The sequence below is a fragment of the Pogona vitticeps genome, chromosome 1, assembly GCF_051106095.1.
Source record: "Pogona vitticeps strain Pit_001003342236 chromosome 1, PviZW2.1, whole genome shotgun sequence".
NCBI lineage: Eukaryota > Metazoa > Chordata > Lepidosauria > Squamata > Agamidae > Pogona > Pogona vitticeps.
In genome coordinates, this window is record NC_135783.1 from 331137617 (window position 1) to 331162015 (window position 24399).

At 43.2% G+C, this 24399-nt stretch overlaps 1 protein-coding gene across 1 annotated transcript in view; it reads right to left on the reverse strand.

The window, feature by feature from the left end:
- Window positions 1-23219, reverse strand: part of FBLN5 (fibulin 5) — an 89881-nt gene extending 66662 nt beyond the window's left edge. Inside the window, exons 1-4 of the mRNA XM_020802240.3 lie at window positions 21027-23219; window positions 17500-17554; window positions 13880-13931; window positions 10384-10629 (exon numbers count right to left, since the gene is read on the reverse strand). Of these exons, the coding sequence (XP_020657899.1) occupies window positions 10384-10629; window positions 13880-13931; window positions 17500-17554; window positions 21027-21043 (370 nt within the window). The 5' untranslated portion in view covers window positions 21044-23219. The remainder of the gene's footprint in view (window positions 1-10383; window positions 10630-13879; window positions 13932-17499; window positions 17555-21026) is intronic.
- Between the last annotated feature and the right edge of the window lie 1180 nt (window positions 23220-24399).

Here is a 24399-nt window from a genome sequence, read left to right on the forward strand (position 1 = left end):
AGAACGTGAGTTTTTGCTTTGGTCAAGATGTGCCAAAGGTTACTGGGCTGAATTAGTTAAACAAAGGAGTCGTTATTATGGCTGAGCATTCTAGAGTTTAGAAGAAAAGCTGCCAGAAATGGAATGAGTTACCAGGGTCACCGCCAGATCAAAAAATCTTGGCCTAGGTTTGGTACATTATGCTTTCCTTCAGGAATGCAATTTACGTCCACCTGGAATCAAGCAGTTGGACAGCAGTTGTGCATGCCATGTGTATAGCCACGGTCCTTCTCCCAGCAAAGATGTGAAACATGAATGACACTCCCCAGTCAAAAATATCTCTGCATGCATCTTTGAGACCCAGTGGAGTGCAGTTCCTCAGCATATAGTGTTTACAAAAGCCTGTCTCTTATTCCTATTTCAACTGTGGTGTCTCTCCTGCACATAAACTGCCAAGCAAACTGCAAGCCTGCTCTTAGTAACATGATTTGTACAAAATCCAGTGATAGTATAAACACTGTGAGTTATCTATAGGCGTATCACTGAAAATGGCTGGACCTACATTTTCAAGGCAGGAATCTGGCTAAATTCTAAGATTCTGCTCATCATTCCAGGAGTTCTCAGGGAATCAGTGAGTATGCAACAGTCAGGACTGATCCAATACTTTTGGATTCTCTAGACAAAGTTCAACATGGTGTGCATTCCACATACAAAGCCGACTGGAGTAGCAGCTGAACTCTGGGGACTGGCAAGCATCCTATTCTACACATGAAGCAACAAACTAATTTAGGGAGCCCAGCACAGCTGTGTTCCCCAAAAGATGGGAAGAGCCAGAAGCGCTTGAGGAAAGGCCAAGAAGGGTGGCAACCGTCAGCCTACCCCAGCATCTCCCGCCTGAAAATATTGCCTCATCCACTCAATCTCAGATTGGTAGAGCTGGCTCTGGCATTATGAAAATGTCTATTCAGTTGGCTCCAATAGTTTATTCACTCTCCAGTGTGTTTGTTTGTTTGTTTGTTTGTTTATTTATTATATTTATACCCTGCCTATCTAGTCATTTCAACCATTCTAGGCGGCTTACAACATAAAGGATAACAAGTTCAAGAAAAATTTCTAACAATTAATTAATTAAATGATTCAGCAAGATGGCAAAAATACAAAATAAATCAAATAAAGAGAAAAAGAATAAAAAAGGAAAGAGGACAGGAATTAACTGGAAGGGAAGGCCTGCCTATACATCCACGTTTTTAGTTGGTTCTTAAAAGTACCCAGCGAGGGTGCAGCACGAATCTCCGGAGGTAGGTTATTCCAGAGGCGAGGAGCCACCGCCAAGAAGGCCTGGATTCTAGTTCTTTCCTTCTGGGCCTCCGTCGGCATCAGGCTCCTCAGCCTCACCTCCTGGGTCACGTGGGTGACACAGGTAGAATTAGTTGGGAGTAAGCGTTCCGCCAAGTATCGAGGTTCTAAACCGTTTAGGACTTTATATGTAAGCATTAACACTTTGAAGTCAATGCAGAAATGGATGGGCAGCCAGTGCAGCATGGCCAGAGTAGGAGAGATATGCTGGAATTTTCTCACTCCAGTAAGGAGTCTGGCCAACACATTCTGCACCTCTTGAAGTTTCTGCATCACTTCAAAGGAAGCCCCACATAGAGCGCGTTACAGTAGTCTAATCTAGAAATTACGAGCGCATGTACTAAGGAAGTGAGCGCCCCTGTGTCTAGGTAAGGTCGCAGCCGGGCAATCCGCCAAAAGTGGAAAAAGGCGGTGCGGACTACCGATGCCACCTGTGTTTCCATGGTGAGCATCGGGTCCAGGTGTACCCCCAGGCTGCGGACCCCACTCTTTGCAGCTAGGGCCACCCCCAAACATGAGGGAGTTTCCCAAGCCACCATCCACAGGGCCACCCACCCTCAGAACTTCTGTCTTGTCCGGGTTCAGCCTCAGCCCGTTCTCCTGCATCCATTGCTGTATGGCCCCCAGGCAGCACTGGAGGGACAGGGCGGCATCACCTGCAGTTGGTGAAAAGGAAATATAGAGCTGGGTGTCATCAGCATATTGATGACACGATGCTCCACACCCCTGATGACTCCACCCAGCAGCCTCATATAGATGTTAAACAGCATTTGGGAGATGATCGACCCCTGTGGAACCCCACAATTGAGATTCCACGGGGCTGAAATACTCTCCCCAAGCTGCACTCTCTGGGGGTGGTCCTCCAAGAAGGAATGGAACCAGGCCGGAGTCAAGCCACCGATACCCAACTCAGAGAGCCTCCCCAGGAGGATACCGTGGTCAACGGTATCGAAGGCTGCCGAGATGTCGAGGAGGACCAACAAAGAAATTTTACCGCTGTCAGCCTCCATCAACAAGTCATTGTACAGGGCGACCAATGCCGTCTCTGTACCGTGGCATGGCCTGAAGCCCGACTGAAAAGGATCCAGGGCATCTGTTTCATCCAGATGTGCCTGAAGCTGGTCGGCCACCACCCTCTCGACCACTTTGCTCATGAAAGAAATATTGGCGACGGGCCTATAATTGCCAATTTCGTCCGCCGCCGAATTAGGTTTCTTTCTTATGGGCCTAAATTATTATTAATGAGTGTCTCCTTGAGGGCAGAGGGAAACCTGCCCTCAAGGAAAGACCCATTGATTATTACAGTGGCCCATTTTGTTGTTATCGGCCTGGCTGCTTTGATTAGCCAGGCCGGGCAAGGGTCCAAGGAGGAGGTGGTGGCTTGACAGTGGTGAAGCACTCTGGCCACAGAATCAGGCATGACAGGCTGAAAGGAGTCAAGGGTTATCGGGCAAGATGGAGCGCTGGACATCTCTGCTCGACTCACTGTGTTCAAAAAAGGAGAGAGGTCCCGTCGAATGGCCTCCACTTTAGATTTTAAAAAGGCTGCAAACTGGTCAGGTGAAAAACTAGGGGAAGGCCTATCATCCAGACCAGTTCCGCATAGGTCGCGCACTATACAGAATAACTTCGCCTGCTGCTTGGACGCTTCGCTTATCCGGTTAGTGAAGTAAGTTCGACAAGTAGCCATTACCTTAGACCGGTAAAGGTTAGTTGCGACCCTGACAGCTATCCTATTATAATCCGTCGGGTTCTTCCTCCACCTACACTCTAGCCTTCTCCTATGTTGCTTCAGCGCTCGAAGCTCCTGGTTAAACCAGGGCGCTGGACGAGCTCTACGATGGAGAGGGCGTTTAGGTGCGATCGTGTCTATAGCCCTGGTTGCGAAGGTGGACCAGCTATCAACCAGAGCGTCGACAGGAGCGCTAGCCAGGTCCGCTGTGACCCCTCTCATGATGTCCTGGAATCCAGCCGGATCCAGTAGCCTTCAAGGGCGGACCATAGAAATAGGTCCCTGCTCCCTGCGAGGGGAGACAGCCACTGTGAGGTTACATTTTATTAGGTGGTGATCTGACCATGACAAGGGGACTGACATGAGGTCCGTCACTACCAGATCACACTCGCTCCAACTGGAGGAAAAGACCAGGTCCAGTGTGTGACCACCCATGTGGGTGGGGCCGTTGACATGTTGGGACATGTTCAAGGAAGCCATGGTTTTCAAGAACTCAAGAGCTGACCCAGATGGCTCTGCCCCCGCGTGCACATTGAAATCACCCAAGACCAAAAGCCTCGGGGATCCCAATAGTGCTGCGGAGACAAAGTCAGTCAACTCCAGAAGGGAAGTGGCTGGATCGCGGAGAGCGCGGTAACCCAGCAAAACCCCAATACCATCCCTGGCCCCAATTGACACATGGAGTGCCTCTAGACCTGGCTTTACCATCGAGGAGTGCCTAGTAACCTCCAAGCTGGATTTATAAACAATGGCTACTCCTCCCCCCCACCCCTCCAGTTTTTGGTTTCATGCAGAAGTTTCACCTACATTCCACTGCAAAGGGCACAGAAAAATATATACATAGAAGTATATATATGTCTTCTGAAGATGCCAGCCACAGAGACTGGCAAAATGTTAGGAAGAAAAACCTTCAGAACATAGCCAAAGAGCCCGAAAAACCTACGACAACTATTGGATCCCGGCCATCAAAGCCTTCGAGAATACGTATTCTGGAACAGCAGGACAGGAGGCAAAATCACTGCTGCATTGGTTCTGACATTAGGAGAAAAGCACATTTTCCCCTCCCATTTCCTTGAGAAAAAGAGAGACATCCCTCTGCAATCAGATTTGCAAACTATACTCAAGTTTATTCGCGAAGGCTTTCATGGCCGGGATCTAATGGTTTTTCTGGGTTTTTCGGGCTCTTTGGCCGTGTTCTGAAGGTTGTTCTTCCTAACATTTCGCCAGTCTCTGTGGCCGACATCTTCAGAGGACAGCAACCTGTGCTCTGGTGTAGCTGGCTTGGGAGTGCAGTATTTATGGCTGTGAGATAGGCTTTTGTCTTTTTCTGTAGATGGGTGATTAGTGTGTATTGTTGTGGGTGTATTGTTGTACTAAGGAGAAGAGATTATCTGTTCCTGTGGTTGATGGGTGTCATTAGCTGGTCTTTTGTGTGTAGTGATCCCCTGTCCTTGTGGCTGGGTAGAGTTCGTTGACCTTTTGCACATTGTAGTTTTGAGAGCTGGGACCCAAGTTTTGTTGAGCTTCATACTTTCCTCTTTTTTTTGTTGAAACTGTGCTGGTGCTTGTGGATTTCAATGGCTTCCCTGTGCAGTCTGACGTAACGGTTGCTGGTGTTGTCCAATATTTCAGTATTTTGAAATAGAATTTCATGTCCAGTTTGTTTCAGAGCATGTTCAGCTACTGCAGATTTTTCTGGTTGTTTTAGTCTGCAGTGTCTCTCATGTTCTTTGATTCTGGTGTGGATGCTTCATTTTGTGGTTCCAATATATACCTGGCCACAACTGCAAGGTATCCGGTATACTCCTGCGGTGGTGAGGGGGTCCCTTCTGTCCTTTGCTGATCATAACATTTGTTGTATTTTACTCAGAACAAGACACACTAATCACCCATCTACAGAAAAAGACAAAAGCCTATCTCACAGCCATAAATACTGCACTCCCAAGCCAACTACACCAGAGCACAGGTTGCTGTCCTCTGAAGATGTCGGCCACAGAGACTGGCGAAACGTTAGGAAGAACAACCTTCAGAACACGGCCAAAGAGCCCGAAAAACCCAGAACAACCATTAAATTCAACTTTACCTTCCAATGACCATTCACAGAAGAAAGGCTGCCTGAAGGTCTGTATCTCCCTTTATGAAGTTTCTGGCCCTTAAGATTAACAGAGGAGGCCTTCTTTCAACCCCAGTGCCATCACTGGCACATCTGATGGGGACACAAGAGACAGCCTTCCCTGTGGCTGGTCCCAGATTGTGGAACACTCTTCCTTTGTCGTAAAGGTTAGCCTCCTCCCTTTTATCATTTGCCAACAGTTAAAGACTCGCCTCCTCAGGCACACTTTTAATAACCATAACAGAGTCTCTGGATGCTAGTTTTTAGCCAGGTAAGTTTGTGTTTAAAGTTTTAAAATGTTTAAAATTGCTTAAACTACTTTTAATTATTGTTATTGTTTAATTGCTTTCTACTGTGTCATTTGTGTTTTTAATTTCACTTGGTTTTAATGTTGTGAACTGCCTTGGGTTTCCTCATTGGGAGAAAGGTGGCCTACAAATGATACAAATAAATAAATAAAGCATAAATAAACAAAGCCTACTAAATGTAAGTTGTGTAGGTGAGGGAAATTACCTGCAACGACAAAAGGAAGTCTTTCACCACTTGAGGGAGCATCTCTACAGAAAACAAGGTAAATACTTTGTCTAGTTTAATCCTCAGTTCTTAAAAATGACAGGCAGAGATCATAGGTTGAAAACTGGCAACCACAGTTTCCTCTGGCCCTTTGAAGTTTCCTCCTTTCTCTTGGAGAAGGAGTTGTCTCTGCCTAAGTCAGATCCACACCAATCTACCTCTCCAAAAGCTCAGGCACTGGTCATTCCCAACTCTGTGTGATCTCTTTATTCTGGTAGTATCAGAAAAAAAGCCATGGCTGGATATTTTGCTAGCTGGACATTGCTTCACACAAGATAATTGTAGGGAACCATTAACTGAGGACCAGCCTTAGCCAACGGTTGAATTAAATACCAGGGAGAGATCTCTGATAGAATACAACAGGCAGTCTTTAGTTATGAAGCATATCACCGGTGAGGAGGATGTCTGCCTGTTAACAATGAGGCCTGTTAACCATGTGTTCCTCCTCCTCCCCAGAGGCATGTCCTTTTATTAAGAATCATCATTTACATAAAAGATAAGAGATAGCCAATGAAACATCGTGTTCTACACATTCCAGAAATTCCACACATGCGCAGAGAGAGAATCACAGAACAATGTTTGGTTAGGCTAAGCACCAGTGTTGTACCCCTTAATAGCCATAAGATGGAGCTCTAAACTAAGATCCTTGTCACTACAGATAATTGCCACATTTGGGACTACGAAGGGGTTTTCAAGTGTCAGATTAGTTCCTGATCAAGACTGTTTATCTGTGTGCTTTCCAATCCAGGGTATGATTGGGACATTGGCTGAAGCCTCCTACAGTGGGGTCTTGACTTGAGAACTTAATCCGTATTGGAAGGCGGTTCTCAAGTCAAAAAGTTCTCAGGTCAAATCTGCATTTCCCATAGGAATGCATTGAGAACCATTTGATCCGTATCTGCTCTTTTCCGTCCATAGAAACTAATGGGAAGCTGCTATTCCGCCTTCGACCACTAGAGGGGTATATTTTGTTTCTTTTTTTCTTAGGTCAAGAAAGGTTCAGGGAAGGCAGGGAAAAGACAGTCCAGGCAGTACAGTACCAGGCAGTCTGAAGACTGTCTCCCAGTCCACTCTCTAAACGCTGGGAGGAGTGAGGAAGCAGACAGGCATCCTTTTCACTGGCCAACAGTTAACTGAAAGTTCAAATTTTGCACTTTCCCTGCCTCCCATGTGGGTTTTTTTCAGTTCGTAACTCAAATCTAAGTACTTAAGTCAAGTCAATAAGAGCGGTTCTTAAGTCAAAATGTTCTTAACTCAAGCTGTTCTTAAGTCAAGACCCCACTGTAGATGGTTCTTAAATATTCCTACATTTGGCAGACATTACTGGCACGGCTTAAAAGCAAGGGACTCAACTGACTCCTGCCCAGTCCAATGCCTCAATCTACTCTCATAAAAGCCATCTTTCAGGCTTTCTCACTGAATATGAGGGAATGATTACTTTCCTTGGACGGACAGAAATACCTATATGGATCCCAAGTATGGAGATACTGCAGGTGATATTCAACTATGGTATAGTGGTTGGATGAGGAACTCTGAGATGTAATTTTTAGTCATTAAACTCTCCAGAAGACATTGGGCCAGTCACTCTCGCCCCACCTTGCCTACCTTAGGCCTTTTGTGAAGAAAAAGCGAGAGAAGAGCCATGTAGGCTTTCTTGGGCTCAGCAGAAGAAATATCACTGATAAATCCCCCCACTGCACCTCCTACCAGTAGAACCAACCTATGTGGCCTTGGGCAAGCTGCACAGTCCCAGGACACTCCCAGAAGAAGGGAAGGGTAAACCACTTCTATTTTCTACCTGGAAAACCCTGAAAGGGGGCACCCTAAGTCAGAACTGCACATGGTTGTTATTTATAAGTACAAAGGAGTACATAAGTACATTCTGCTGGATCAGAGGATATATGAATGAGGTCCAGCTTTCTGTCCCTGGCAGTGGCCAAGGATATTCACAGGCATGAGGTAATAGCCACACCTATATCAGAATAGGGTATACCATACTACTGGCATGCAGCAGAAGTTCTTTCCTTTAAAGATACAATCCTAAATATCCAAGAATGAGTTCTTCATTAACACTGACCTAGAAACCAACACTAACTTCTCTGTCTTGCCAAGTGTTTGGTTTTAACAGTAGCAAAGACTGTTTTACCGAGAGGGTCATTTGTATCAGTTAAACTTAGCTAGTCAAGTGCCTCCAATACAACTGCAAGAAGTCCATTCATGGATATTTCCTGAATGAGGGAGAAAATAAAATGTACAATACATATTTCATGGTCAACAAACTGCATTCTATATATATTACATGACATACTAATAAAATGTGTTTAAAAAACAAAAAAATACATCCCACAAATGAAGGAAAAGTCAGACCGCAAATTACTTCACAACAAATTAAGGTACCAAATGAGCCATACATTTTCATGCAGTCTGCTTTGTCCAAAAATTTAAATCTCTTCAACCTCACTGATGGTACACTGCATTTTGATAGTATTTTGCATGGGGCAGAACCACAGCTCCCTCCCCCACCCAAATCAGCCCAGCCAACTCTATTTATTCCTTTCCTCTGCTGTCTCATCCATCTGATTGGTCAAACAGGTTTTAATTCTGTGCATGCTCTTATTTTAATTCCAAAGTGGTATTCTTATTCAAAGACAAATAACTTCACAATGAACAACTTTTAGTTTAAAAGCTACATACTGCTCTGCAGACAATAAAAGTGAGCATATTGGAGTGCACAAGCTAACTATTGCTATACCGGCATGAAATCATATAGACATGATCATCTTGTCCTACCTTAGGAACAACCAAGATACCAAGTATATACCTGCCCAGTGATAGCAAGAGACAGTATGAAAATGGACCACAATCCAAGTTTGAAAAGCTTTAAAGTAGACCTGGCAGAATCCCCTAGCACTTGCACTAGCTACCAAGTGCCCCTGAATGTTTTCTCACCAAGTTCTGCTCATGACAGGCATGTATGCATCACAGACCTGGCATGGAGCAAGAAACATCAGTGTGTTCCTAGTCTCACTCCATTGGCAGAATAAGGAGCAAAATATTGCACAAAGGCCACTGCACCAAGCAGAGCAACAAATGAGACACATCATAGCAGGAAGATGCTACCATCTTCTTATCAATGCTTGCTACTATGCCTATTTTCTCAGCCACATTTGTCTTTAAGATTTGGAAGCTGCTAGAAAGAATAGGCTTCTGATCTTTCATTTGCCCTTCTAGATCAATGGTTCTTCATCCAACACATTCTTCAGCCATATCAGGCAATAATAATAATAACAAATAAAGAAGACAAAAACGTTGTGGCACCTTAAAGACAAACTGCTATATTTTAATGTGAGCTTTCAAGGGCAAGGCCACTTCAACAGACATTAAAGTGGGACTGCTCTTATGTCACCAGTAGGACACATGATAGGGTATATAATATATTAAATATAGCAGCTAATCTTAAGGTGCCACAACATTTTTGTCTTTTTTATATTGTTGCCTGATATACTAGCACAGAGTAACACAAATTCTTCTTCAAGGATGTGAACAAAACATGGTGTAAAGCTTGCTTGCTTGCTTATTCATTCATTCATGCCACCTTTCTCCTGATAGAGCAGGGGTCCCCAACCCCTGGTCCGTAGCCCGGTGCCAGCCGGTGATCTTGGTAGGACCAGGCCATGGAGACAGATCTCCCACCCACCCACTCTGCATGCACACACCCCCATGCACGCACGGCCCACCCGCCTACTGGCACACATGGGGGCCCTGCCCCCTGTGAGCACACCCTGCCCTTGTGAGTGCACCCTGTGCCATCAACATGGGGGGGTGCCAGTCCCCCCGCACAGGACCCTGCACCCCCAGTTGGTTTGCGGGTTGGAAAAGGTTGGGGACCACTATGATAGAGGACCCAATGTGGCTCAGAATAGATAAAACAACATACAGTATGAAAAAAATGATATGGTATGGTATAGTTATGCCCCGCTTAACGATTACCCCACATTATGATGAATCCGCTTCACAACGATGTTTTTGCGGTCGCAATTGCGATCGCAAAACAATGTTTTAAATGGGTTTTTTTCACTATGCGAAGATCGGTTCCCTCCTTCGGGAACCGATTCTTCGCATTACGATTAAAACAGCTTATAATCGGGTTTTCAAAATGGCCACCAGGTGCTCAAAATGGCTCCCCGCTGTGCTTAGGGACAGATTCCTCACTATACAGGCACCAAAAATGGCCGCCGTATGGAGGATCTTCACTGGACGGTGAGTTTTTAGCCCATTGGAACCCATTAACCGGGTTTTAATGCGTTTCAATGGGTTTTTTATTTTTACTTTACAACGTTTTCGCTCTAAAGCGATTTCGCTGGAACGCATTAACGTCATTAAGCGAGGCACCACTGTATAACATTTCTTAAAAATCAAACAAATATTAAGATTTTTGAAAAGGTTTAAAACAATTAGAAAACCTTTTAAAATCTGTATGTTCAAAAAACCAGCATTCTGGAAACAACTCACTTCTTAAAAGCCTGCTTAAAGAGGGAGGTTGTGCAGCAGCAATATTTTATTTGGATAAAAGTGTATATAAGCATATAACACAGCCACCACAAGGTTTAGAAGGTATTTTGCTACTTACCCACACACTGGTTGTTTTCATTCATTTGATAACCAAATCGACACATGACAGGAGCTCTTGCGGCAGCAGCAGGATAATTTGCAGCTGGAGCTTGAGGTGGTGGATATAAACTGGCTGCATAAGGATTCATAATTGGTGACCGATAAACAGTATCCGTTCGTGGAGCACATAGGTAGCCACCATGCTGGTTAACACACACCATATCTCCTCTACAGGCTTCGGTGATAGTCCGACATTCGTCAATATCTGAAGGAATGCAGAAATGGGGGAAAATTTTGCTGATTAACTCAATAATTAGTTTATCTAAATTTAATCAATACATCGTTAAATCAAAAATGAAAGTATGTCCACCTTCGTATAGATCAGATTTCAGTATAAATGAAAAACACAAAGAAGTGTGAGATCTGATATTTTTTTTAAAAAACACGCTCAAAGATCAAATAATGCAGGAAATGCTCTGGGATTAAGATGGTTAGATTCACATTATTTTCCACTAACTGCATGGCATACAAGTCAATGTGAACCAACCCAGAACATTTCCACCCTAATCTGATTTTTTTTCATACATTTTCTTTCTTTCTTTGACAGAGAATGCATCTGCATTGGTTCAGGTGGTGTCATCGCTTGTGCCTATGCAGAAATTATCTGCCATCACCAAATACTGAACAGGGAGTAACTCTTAAATTAAGAAATAAAGAGTAGAGTTTTTAAAATTGTTCTTGTTCTGTTTTTAATATGAAAGATTTAATCATTTCCATGATAAAGCACTATTTTAATTCGAATTGTTTCTCTCTCCCCCCCTCCTCTCTCTCCTCTCTTCCCATTCTGCTTCCTTTTGTTTTTTTAAAAAGTCTTGAGTGACGCTGTTGAGCTATGGCATGTAGGAGACCAAAAAGGAAAAAGAAGAGCAAGGAGTCAACAGAGAGGAAGGAGAGAAGTGCTTATCAGCAGTTCTTTGCAGCCTGTTGTAACCATGTCTCCTGGAGATTTGAACAGCAACAGAAGAGCTACCTTAACAATCTGCAAACAACAGTGACTGCTAATTTCCTCTTCTCTTCTTTGCTGACTCCTATATGGTTGGCTCAAGGAAAATCACCCAAGGAAATCCAAATTCTTGGATGTGACTTTACAGCAGATACATGTGCATTTTTCCTGCTGTATACACATTTACTGTTAGAAGGAGCAAGCATTACTAACAATTCTCCTGGATACAGTAACACATGTGAAAGAGAATGGATTTACTGTGCAGTCATATAGGTTGTTTCTATAGTCATGGCCAAAAATATTGGCACCCTTGCAATTCTGTCAGAAAATGCAAGTAGGGAGGTGTAAGAAGCTCATTCATGATTATAGGAAAATGATTGATTTCAGTTATTGTTTTCCAAAGAGGGTGCTACCAAATATTAAGTTAAGGGTGCCAATAATTTTGGCGAGTGCATTTTTTGGGTTTCTGTGTGGGATTGTATCAGATTTGACTTTTCTTCTGTTTTTTTGTGTTGTTCCAACCCAAACCAAAGAAATGAGCATGTGAGTACCAAAACATTTACAACTGCAAGAATTTTCTGAGAGAAGGGTTGCATTTTCTGACAGAACTGCAAGTGTGCCAATATTTTTGGCCATGACTGTATATAGGCTGCATGTGGCGTTTCCTTTTTGAGGAGAAATTAGAAATCTTCTATGTCTGAGAAAACTGCTGTGGCTGATGACATCATCAAGCTTATGCAAGGGGGGAGGCTGTAGTCCTTTTGCAGGAGAAATTGCTGAAGGTAGAATATACTACTCAAGTACTACGGCAATTTCATGGAAGTCATAGGCTCTTACCATATAACTTAGAAACCGTTCTACTCCAAGTTTCTGCAGCAGTGTTCCTCAACCTGGTGCCCTTCAGATGTGTTGGATTTTATGTCCCATTATTCCCAGACAGTGTACTACTGACTGGGCATGGTAAGAGTTTTAACCAAGTACATCTTGAGAGAACTGGTTTGGGAGAACTGGTTTGGGTTTCTACATCAAATTCACATGACGAATCCTTGTTATCTCATATTCATTGAAAGCTATCAGAACTGGCTTAAGCAGACTGGAGAGCTGCTTGAACTGGTAAACTTGAGGATACCATTAAAGGTCACAAATCATGAGAGTGGATTTTGCAGAACTTGACAGAGAGGTGGAGAGAAACTGAACAGTTAAAAATCATTATAATTCAAGTCACAAGATCTATGTTCAAGTTTCAAGATGCAGACTAAATGCTTGGAGAACCTGTTTGAGGTGCAATGGTATCAGGAAAAAAAATCACTTCCAGGAATGTAGAACAAGAGGGGTGATCAGACGAGTATACTGTATACTCACAATTTCATTTGTTTTTGGTGTGGTTTGGTTCAACCTATTTTCCGGCAACCATGTGTTTTCAATAAGAGAGACCTGTTCTGCTCCATTTACAATCTGTCCAACTCCTTTCTGGCACAGTGCTAGAGCTGCAGTTTATTTGATGCAATCATTAATGCTCCTGATTGTCCAATGCTCCTCACTGGGGCAGGGAGCCCGTGTGGTTGGTTAATTCACACCCAAATAGAGCTGGTATTATTTGAGGTGACAACCCTGTGATGTATTCAGTGAGTTGTGACTTTAAAGGAGGATGGAGGAACACCGGCTTCTATTTTCATATTGGCTTTTGCTGGTCTTTGAACGCAATAAATTATTCATTCATTCATTTATTCTATTTTCATATTCTTTTTTAAAATATTCCCCCAACTGATGCCATGCAATTCTAATACATTGGAGGTGTCTTTCAGTGCAATATGTATAATACTATAGGATGCTAGGTTGATGCATTGCTGTAATGCTATATCAGTTACTTTACAAAAAAGTGGGAAAGTTGTGATGGCCTGTGGAATGGCAGCCATCAAAAAAAGGGAGGAAGGGCATAAATAATTGAAAGGGGGACAAATTGGAGCAATCTAAAGAGTTGCCTCGACCTTTCTCACGGGAGAAGAAATGTCTCCAATGTGAATGGAAGAATCACTCAAGAGCAAGAGAAAATAGACTGCACCACAGACAAGTACCTTTCAAATATGAAATGAATTGCTCCAACTTCCCTTATTGGGTCATGCCCATAGTTTCCTTTCTGTGCTTCTGTAAAAAGTGCTGTAGAAAAAGTCCCTTGGTGAATTATCCACTGTGTTTAATTGAAGCACCCAGTCTCTCTGTGGTTTTTACAGCCATGCTGGATGCCATCTAACTATCTTATTCAAATAGTAAAGATCCTAAACTATCCTTCTAAATTCCAAATCCCACAACCTGATAATTGCATCTTCTAGTTATAGCCAATTCTTGTCACATTTGTTGCAACTAATCACAACTGAAAGCAAATAAAACTGAAACCCTAAGCTGGATATTCCTGTTGTGAAGGATGCCCATAACCAAAACATTTTCAATAGACGTTGCAGATAATGTATTGTTGAATTAGAATTGGAAGGGCCTGATGCAATAAAAATCTTACCTAAGCATCTGCCTGAGGCACGATCAAATTCAAACCCATTTGAGCACTGTTGCTATAAAGAAAAAAGGACACAGTTAAAGGCAAATGGGAAGAACACATAAGTATATATAAAATGTAACTAATGGACTGGGGCAGGGAGCAAACTACCCTAAAATATTGGAAAATGCTCTTCACATAGCCATGCGCTACCTACAACACAAATCAGAATATAACTCTCCATGTTTTTCTGCCCCTTTCCATGTTGAGTTCATTAAATATACAGCACAAACACACAATTCAGATACTATCATAAGAATTCCATAGAAAAACATGTATGAATCATATATTAGTAAATCTATAGCCTGGTTTCCCAACAATTGCGAAAATTCTGTAGAGTAAAGTATGCCAATATAGGTAAAAGTAAAGGTTCCCCTTGACAATTTGTCCAGTTGTGTCTGACTCTAGGGGGCGGTGCTCATCTCCGTTTCCAACCCACAGAGCTAGCGTTTGTCCGAAGACAATCTTCCATGGTCACATGGCCAGCGCAACTAGACATGGAACGTCGTTACTTTCCCACTGTGGTGGTACATATTTATCTACTCGTATTTTGCATTTTGCATGCTTTCGAACCGCTAGGTTGGCAGGAGCTGGGATAAGTGACGGGGGCTCACTTTGTCACGTGGATTCAATCTTATGACTGCAGGTCTTCTGACCTTGCAGCACAGAGGCTTCTGCGGTTTAACCCTCAGCACCACCACGTCCCTATGCCAATATAAGGAAGATGATTTCATCCAGCAGAGGAAGCTGGCAGCAATTAAAGTGTTCCTGCTTTGATTCTTGTTGCATGTGAACTGTGCAAGCTGTGGAATGGAAGCATAACTCTTTAACAATCTGCAGTCTCTACCTGAAGACAATTGTGACTAACTAAGAAGGTTCTGCTTCTATCCTGGGGCTCTCAATCTCATGCACAATGAGACTGATTGCATATCAGCCATACAAGACTTGGGATCAAAGCAGCAGCTCTTTGTTTATTGGCAAATCCCCAACCAAAATGACCTTAAACCTGCATATTTTACTCAACAAGATTTGGGACACTAAATGTGAAAATAATTTAGGTGGCCTTGGTGACCACCTAACATGAGTCTGAACATGAGATAGCAGTGTGATGTGGCTACTTAAAAAAGCTAATAAAATCTTAGGCTCCACCAGCAGAAGCACAAGAAGATGCACTCTTCTGGTATTTGGTATAGATGCAAAAGTCTAGCCTCACCCACTTGACAACATATGTTGGTTACACACACTTGGCCAATACATGAGCAGCTCAACCTTGTATGCACAAAGATTCCCATTCCCATGGCATTCTTTACATGTAGTAAAAATCCCCTTCAGATGAACACCATTGACATACTAGTAGGATGTATGGTTGCTACACACAGTAGTATCAAAGGAGATTTGGTCTTGCACGTTACTGCTGGTCCCTTCATGCATTCTGCATCTACAGGTATCACATGCCTGAATAGAGCCAGTTCTGCACTGATCAAGTTGTACCTGGCATGATGTGTTCAGCTTTCATCTGCAAATTAATTAGACAGTTGGAAATACCACCCGTCGAGGATGCTGCAGTTGCATCCTGTGTAGTAAATCCTACATTGTCCATCAACTCTAAAATTGTATGTCTAAAATGGTAAGACTAGGCTTATTCTCATATGAATATTAATCTATTAATATGAGACTAAAAGCAGAACCACAACAAAACTATCCCATCAAAGCTCAAGCTTGGTTTAAAAGTCTGCCAATATTTTGGTGTTCTCTTGGTTTTGATGTGTTTTTCAGAGAGAAAGAATGAAAGAGAAAAAGGAAGTTTAAAAAAATGTTCAAAGGTTTAAAAGAGATATATTTAGCTAAAAGCAAACTTTCTAAAATTAGATGTAGTTCAAAAGACCAGGTGGCTGAACAGAATCATTGGCTTCAAGTTTCTCCAAATTCCACCGTGCATCTTCTGGCAAACTATAAGAGGATCTTGCTGAGTGAACATAAGGCCTTCAAAAGACCACCCTCTCTTCTGTCTCTTCTCTCTCTTGCCCCAACATTTGCCACTGGCAGAGTTCAAATGCTCCAAATACAGTACTGTGCCATTTAAGAGGCAAGTTTGTGCCGAGAACCAGAAACAAATAATGCTGTTGTTTGGACATATGTTTGCAGTTATACTGTGGAAGGGATTACCAGAAATACAGTACTGTGTCGAAATTACACTGTAGAACTGCTTTCTAAAAGATAGGCACCTAGCCCCTCCTATGCAGGCATTGAACTCTAAAAGCTTTCCTCGGCTGAATTGCCTTATGTATGAAAAGCAATTTTGCCAAAGCTTTTTTTACTTACTGTGGTCACCGTTATGTCTTGCACTGGACTGTTTTCTCATTTATTTGCCACTTTGTTATGGGGAAGGGGTAGCTACTAGAGACTGCCCTAACAGCCCTGATTGGCTAGTGAGGAGTAGGGTTTCCCTGCTAGCCTGATATTGGCTGGCAGGGGGAAGATCCAAGCGGTGCAGGGGGACCAGAAAAGGAGGATTTTCTCCCAAGTCTGCCTGCCTGCCCAGCTTAAAAGCGGTGGTCACAGCCACCCATCGTCCAGGCTGCTGCTCACCAGCACCCAGCTCTTCTTTTCTCTCCCTCCCTCTTTTACAGCAGTGGCAGGATGTGTTGTTGTTTGTTATTGCCTAGGTTGCACGTGGGATGGCCAGCATGTTTTTAATGCAATATGCGTGTACACTCAATCTTGTCACAACTTTGTTGGTGGTTTGGGGCATTGGGGTTGGAACTGGATGACGTAAGGTTGAAGACAGGAGTCTACTCGCCCAGAACAGTTAATGAACCTCCCTGTACAAGCAGTTTGGGGCAGGGGCAAGGTGTGGTCCACTATGGGGACCCACAGGCCCAACCCCTGCCCCAGGTGTGTGAGAATCACGGAGTGGCATACACCCATGTGGTTTCCAGAAGATGGCCACTTCTGGTGGAACCTTCAGTGGCTGCTGAAGTGAACGGTGGTGAGCATCAGGTGGCAATCAGTCTTCTCGATGGACCGGATCCAATCCCCCAATGCCGGCCAGGGACTGCTGCTGTGACCAATAAAGGTGCGGCCTTTCCTCCAAAAAAAACCTGTGTGTATTGTATTCCTTTGTAGTTTATAGAGCCCTGGGGAGAGCCCGCTCAGCGATAGGCCAGCAAGTACTTTTTCTGCAGTTTATTCATGATCATATCCAGAGCCAGGAATTAATAAATCTATGTACTTATCCTTCAGCTTCTCATTTTTCAAGATTAAGTTCGTTTCTTTCCCAAACTGGTTGGTATAGTGAAGCTACAGATAAAAACACTGTTTCTGATACATTTGTAGCATGATTCTACAAAAACATAACAGAAAATTTTGCAGCTTCCAATGTTTGCTTTTATTTTTGCAGAGGTCACATTACCTCCATTACCTTTTGACAAGCTGATGGAAATGTTAAGCTCCAGTTCTGCCTGAAACCAACCTATTAGCATATTTTCGCTCTAAGAGCGCACTGCTTCTTGGTCCATTTCTGCACAAGCCCACAGTAATATAGGTGAAGCTGACATATTTATATACAAATACATATATCTCACCTGTGTCTTCCCAGGAGTTATAAAGCAGCCAGCCACCATGAAAATGGTCATTATCCTGCAATAGGAACAGAAACCTTCATCATATGCATACTTATGTGGTGCTCAACCCAAGGCATTTGGCTACCTGAACCAGAACAGCAAATGACACCTTCCCCCAGCTGCCATTGATATCAAGGTGCATAGCACCCAAAGGCAGCTGAGCTGTTTGGACATGTAATGCATAAAATCCCACAAGCACTATTCCTCCTTCTTAGCAATAAAAATACAATACAACAAAAATTACATTTGTTAATGGTGGGTAGGTGGGGCTTGTCAGCCATGGAAGGCAACCCATCTAGGAGAACGAAACTATGATCTCAAACCTCCACTGCCTTGTGGCTATATCCACGGATGGAAAAGGATTCAGGAGTTAACCTTGAGGCAAAATCTGGAGCCGGAGTCCCAAAGGCGGTTTGTATTCTGGCAACTCCTGCGACGTCACTGGAACCAGTTGTATTGGCCCTTGCCTTTCCATTGGACTATTTCAGCAACGTGGAGAGGGGGGATTTGCTGTTGGTAACAGCCTATCCTCCATATTATTTTACCCAGGCTTTGTGCTCTGGAGAGGACACTCATACAGAGCACGTTACCATAGTCTCTTGAGACTGAAGGATGCCTACACATTTGTTAATTTTCTACCCATTCAAACCATCCAGAATCTGCTGAGGTTTTCCTCATTGCACACAATTTGCAGACTACCAAATGTGAAGATTACAATTACCATCACCTCCAATAGTCAGAGCCCATGATGAGTGCTAATAATGACTTTAAAAGTGCAATACCAGGGTTAATAACTGTCACTCTTTTTCTCACATCTTACTCAGTGCTCACTCCTGCGACCATGTACTCCATGTGTAACACCCGTGACCTAACTATTGTGCTCCATGTGCCTAAGGAAGTGGATTGCAGTCCATGAAAGTTCTCTCTGAAATAAATCGGTTATTGTTTTTATGGCACAGAGAACAGCATTTGTCTCTGCAAATGTCTCGTGCTGGCAGCTCCCACAGAAACTTAATAGAGGGAGTATTAATACAATGAGGCTCCACTTATGTTCAATTTCTACATATGTGTAAATGAACCTTATATTGCAGAAGTGCTAATAAGCTTCCACATGCTCACTAGGTGTTCCTGTTGGTTGGAGAATTGTAATAGAGATGTTTAACAATCTCCCTTTCTGCCTTCATTCATTTCTATAACTTCGGTTCACACTAGGATTATTTGGTGGTATATTTAAGAGGTAAGGAACTAGCATAGTTCACTAAACACAGTCCACCAGTATGTTGTCTTGTGCAAACTCTTATTGGGAGAAATGTATGACATCCTGGTAATTCAATGGTGCTTGTGTAACACTACTTTCTGAATGTTTCCATGAATATAGGTATATTTCATATGTTTATAGCTATCTAACCATAAAAACTATAGCCATATGAATGCAGCATTTACACCTATTAAGCACAAGCAAATACAGTTAAAGGAGATAGAGTAACCACTTTATTATTAAGTTTACAAGTTTTCAGAAAGCTTAATTTTAGGAAAGCTTCTACTACTGCCAGTTCTAGAGTTTAAAGTTCCCACTGCCCTGGTAAATAATCATTGCACACACACACGAACCTAAGCAAATGCTTTAGTTGCTTTGTGTTTTGCAGGCAGATGTTGCTTTGCTTGGCAGCCTCTCAATTGCAAAAAAAGAAAAAAAGAACAAGAAATTTGTTCTCTGGAATCATTGCTCATAGCTGAATCCAGTACATTTTGAAATGCTATGTCATCCATCCCTTTCATACTGCACTTTGGCTTTAGATAGCCTTAACACTTTCTGGAGAAGTAGCAAATCCCATGTTGTACAATCCAATGCATGTCCATTACACAGAAAAAGGAAGAAGAAAAATCAGCTTTATGGCATAGTTTACTTAGCAGCAGCAGTACGTTTGCCACATGTATACAGCTAGAATGGCTGCCAGTCTTTGCTCCCCAACAAACATATTCACATGACACATCTATTTTGCAAACACATGTGCCTTAAAGATGCACATCTTAGATGTGCGCCCACCCAATTAGAGCGGGCCAAAGGTCTATCCAGTTCAATTTTTTTTAAAAAGTTTCTAAGCTTTACCTATGATTGCCAGCCAAATGCATACAGGAAAACCATCAACGAGGGTGTAAGGTAGCTACTCTCCTGCTGGTCCCCACACTAGCAATTAATATTTGGAAGCACAGTGCCTCATCACGGATTGAGCCCTTAGGCAATTAGTCATGGATAAATCTAGACTTCTAAAGCGATCCTGAGGAAGCCAGCTTGGTCCATGTGCAAAGTACTACTTTTTACACCTTTTCCAGTTGGGCTTTCAGTGCCACACATCGGGAACTTCTACAGGAACCAATCAAAAGGGGGGTGGGGAGAGGAGAAAACTCAGTTTCCAGATGCAAGCTTAAACCTTTAGCTTAGTGTCTTTGTTTTTTCAGTTTGTTTTCTACTGGAACAAAGGGTGTCTCCAGATAGGTACCATCTAGTATTAACACTACCAGTCAAAGAAATTGTACACCTGTCCTATTTCCTCTAAAGGTGGAAAAAACTGGTAAACAAACATGGAAAGATTACAAATACAATACCTAATCATTTGCCCCACCTGATTCCAAAGATGCTGTGTTTAAAGTCTAGCTACTACAGGATGACAGTCTCATTTGGAAGCATCCTAATTTTACCTGAGCACACATAACTGGCAGTGTGGACATTCTTCCCCCTCTGTTATCTCTCCCTTTCAAAATTAAATTAAAAATTATTTGGGACTGGAACATGCCTCCCCCCCTTTTTAAATAAAGCTCCTTTTGAAGCAGCCCTGCAGATATTACTGGAATTAATATCCCATCATATGTCCCAACTAATTATGCCACCTAGGATTGGTGGGAGTTGCAATCCAATGACAAGAATAGTAAAATAACAGCAATGGCAATCTCAAAATGCACAAATGAAATCCACAAAGTGTGCAGTTGCTCTATAGCTTTTCAGTTTATGACTTAGCTTGTTTTAAGAGATGTTCCTGGATTTGCAAAACAATCTTAGAGAGATTCTCTGCTTCTGTTTCTTCACATCTCATACAATCTCATACAAGGTATCATATAAGGAATACTATAAAACTGATATAATACATCATCTATCAATAATAACATTCACCTAAAGAAATTGACTGTAGTAATCAATAGATTCAGAAATCTTTTCCAGCATTTAAATGATTTTCAACTTGAGCTTCACTACAGTAATTGTTCATACACACTTGCAAAGAAATTAAAACCACTCTTTCTATAAGTTACTGAGCCCATAAAGGGCAGAATATAGTTCTGTAACTGGAGTCTGTATACACACACAGCTTATCCTCCTTTCTTTACAGATAGCATTAGCCAACAAGATGTAACTCCAGCACAGTTGACTGAGATTTGCATTCAGCAAACTGTAACGAAGAAACCCAAGCACGAATTTAGCACATTGGACTTACCTTCTTAATCCTGTCATGTCCAAAACTGAGGAAAGAAAGCTAAAGGAGGGAAAAAAACAATGCCTGCACCACTGAACAGTTAGAAACACTTCTGTACATTAAATCTCCTGTTAGCACTTCAGACCTGCCATCCTTTTTATTCCAGAGAATGAAAGACTGAATCATAGAGAAACAGAAGAAGAGAGACAGAAAGACAGAGAGGGAGAGAGAGGGAGAGAGAGAAAGAGAAAGGGAAGGAAGGAGGAGGGAGGGAAGGAAGGAGGGGAGAAAAGGGAAGGGAGGAGAAGAGCTTTGCTCCTCCTCAGACACTGGAGAGAATACAGCAAAAACACCTGGTTTTGCTTAGTTCTCTTCTGTAATTCAGCATTAAACCAATTGGAGGAGGAATGTTAAAAATGAACACTTCATTTTCTAAGTATGTTAAACAATGCAAATAGGAGGCCTCAGTCTGGGGACAGCTGGTTTAGATTAGAAAGCTCACCAACTGGCTAGACTCCCCACAACACTCCTGAGGAGCCTGCCAGGATTGGGACGGGTGGGACGAGGGGGGGGGAGAGAGAAATGCTGACAGTTTGAAGGGAAGTCCTGCCTGCTACAAATGTCGCAGAAGAGTTTACTAGGGTACAAGTGGCATGGGACAGAGAGAAAGATTTCTATGCTGGAACGTCAGGGAAATTACAGTAATATAGAAATACTGCAAAGGCCTTCCCCAAGAGGAGGGGTGCACGTGCGTTGTTATCCCACCCACTCACCGACAGCAAAACTGAAGAAAATCTGAGCCACGCCTCAAGTAACCAAAATTCCTTATGACTTCTTTAAAAATGCATTCAGGGACAAGAGCGGGCAAGTAAACATGTTCAAGAAGACATTTGACACCTGAAATGTTGGCACACACATTTTGGATCCCTACCTACCCTAGTTTATGCTAAGGCAAAAGTTGCATTTTGCCAAGAGAGAAGATTATTGGGCTTTTACTGTTGCTGCCATTTGATCCAGGGATGTTGTCAAACCACCCAGATCATTCTTTCCATCTGGTGAATCCAAAATGGAAGTTCACAGTAAGGCAGTGGCTTCCAACTTTGGGTCCCCAGATGTTCTTGGACTAAAACTCCCAGAAGCCTTCACCACTGGCTGTGCTGGCTGGGATTTCTTGTCCCAGAACAAGTTTGGGAACCACTGTCTTAAAGGGTTATGGAAACCTCTGAATGCATTTCAGATAGAAGAGCTGTTCTTTTCATGATTACCCTATTTGAGGCTTGCTGCTTTTAGCCATTTCCTCCCTATAATAAAAACAATTATGTGCTATCATGTCAGTTTCTGGTCTATGGTGGCCCTTTTCAAGATTCATTAGGCTTGGAGATGATATCATCTTACTGGCGAAAAGCAGCAATGACTTGAAATGATTTTTAGTAAAAGAAAAAACTGCCAAAGCAGAACTCCAGTTGAACATGAAAAGACAAAAAAAAAAAAAAAACATGACTACAGAACAACCGCACAACTTTAATGTTGATGATGGAAAAACTGAATTTGTTAATTTTTTTTTAATATCTTGGGTCAATCATCAGTCCAAGTGGAGACTGCAGCCAGAAAAGCAGAAGAATCTTGAGACTCAGGAAGGCAGCAACAGTGGAATTAGAAAAGATCATCAGATGTCACTGAAGACCAAGACCAAGATCATCCACACTGTTGTATTCCTGCACAGTAAAGGAAACAAACAAGAAAATTTGAGTATTTGAAATACGGTTTTAGAGGCGAGCTTTGCAGATACTCTATATTGCTAGAAAGACAAACAAGAGAGCCTTAGAGCAGTTCATGGTCAGTACCACAATCTGCTCCTGGTCTCATTCTGACAGAGAGAATACAGTTTCTCCATCTCTTGCTTCCAATTACACAGTCTATTCGCTTCCCCTCTTCACTTTCTTCACAAAAAAGTGGAAGGGGAAACCAGGAATAATCAAAGCACTATTATCGCTGCTTTCCCCCTCCACTTGCTAAGCCCTGCTTAGATTTCTTAATTTCGTGTTAGAAAAATGTGTGGGTTTTATACATGGGGTGTCTTGGAAAAATACAGTAGCTTGAGTGTCACTGCCATTATCTTTGAAAGATCCTCCACCAGTTTCACCTTCAGCTACCACTGCTGCCTTGTAGCTGCCCTCTAGAAGCATCTTTACCCCCGTCAACCTTGGAACCACCCATCCTTTTCTACTGATGTAGCCATTGTTGTACACTTTTTAAATTGCATTTTGTATAGTGTGCGACCTATCCGGAAGTGGTTCAGGTGATAGGCCTCCCCCTAGTTTTCCCACTGACCAGTTTGCAGCCTTTTTAAAATCTAAAGTGGAGGCCATCCGCCGGGAGCTCTCTCCGTGTTTAAAAACAGTGAGTCGAGCAGAGATGTCCAGCGCTCCGTCTTGCCGGGTAATTTTTGACACATTTCAGCCTGTCACGCCTGACTCTGTCGCCAGGGTGCTTGATCGCTGTCGAGCCACCACCTCCTCCTTGGACCCTTGCCCGGCCTGGCTAATCAAAGCAGCCAGGCCGATAGCAACAGAATGGGCCATAGTAATAATAAATGAGTCTTTCCTTGAGGGTAGATTTCCATCTGCCCTCAAGGAGACACTCATTAGGCCCTTAAGAAAGAAACCTAGTTTGGCGGCGGACAAAATTGGCAATTATAGGCCCGTCACCAATGTTTCTTTCCTAAGTAAGGTGGTGGAGAGGGTGGTGGCCGACCAGCTTCAGGCGCACCTGGACGAAACAGATGCCCTGGATCCGTTTCAGTCGGGCTTCAGGCCGCGCCACGGTACTGAGACGGCATTGGTCGCCCTGTATGATGACCTGTTGAGGGAGGCCGACAGGGGCAAAATCTCTCTGCTGGTCCTCCTCGACATCTCAGCGGCCTTCGATACCGTCGACACACGGTATCCTCCTGGGGAGGCTCTCTGAGTTGGGAATTGGTGGCTCAGCACTGGCCTGGCTCCGTTCCTTCTTGGTGGACCGTCCCCAGAGAGTACAGCTTGGGGAGAGCATCTCGGCCCTGTGGAGTCTCAACTGTGGGGTTCCACAGGGGTCGATTATCTCCCCAATGCTGTTTAACATCTATATGAGGCCGCTGGGTGGGGTCATTAGGAGATGTGGGGCTTTATGTCATCAATATGCCGATGACACCCAGCTCTACATCTCCTTTTCACCAACTGCACGTGATGCTGTCCTTTCCCTTCAGCGCTGCCTGGGGGCCGTACTGAAATGGATGCAGGAGAATGGGCTGAGGCTGAACCCGGACAAGACGGAAGTTCTGAGGGTGGGTGCTCCCGTGGTAGGTGGCTTGGATGACTCTCTCACGTTTGGGGGGGCCACCTTGGCCGCGAAGAGT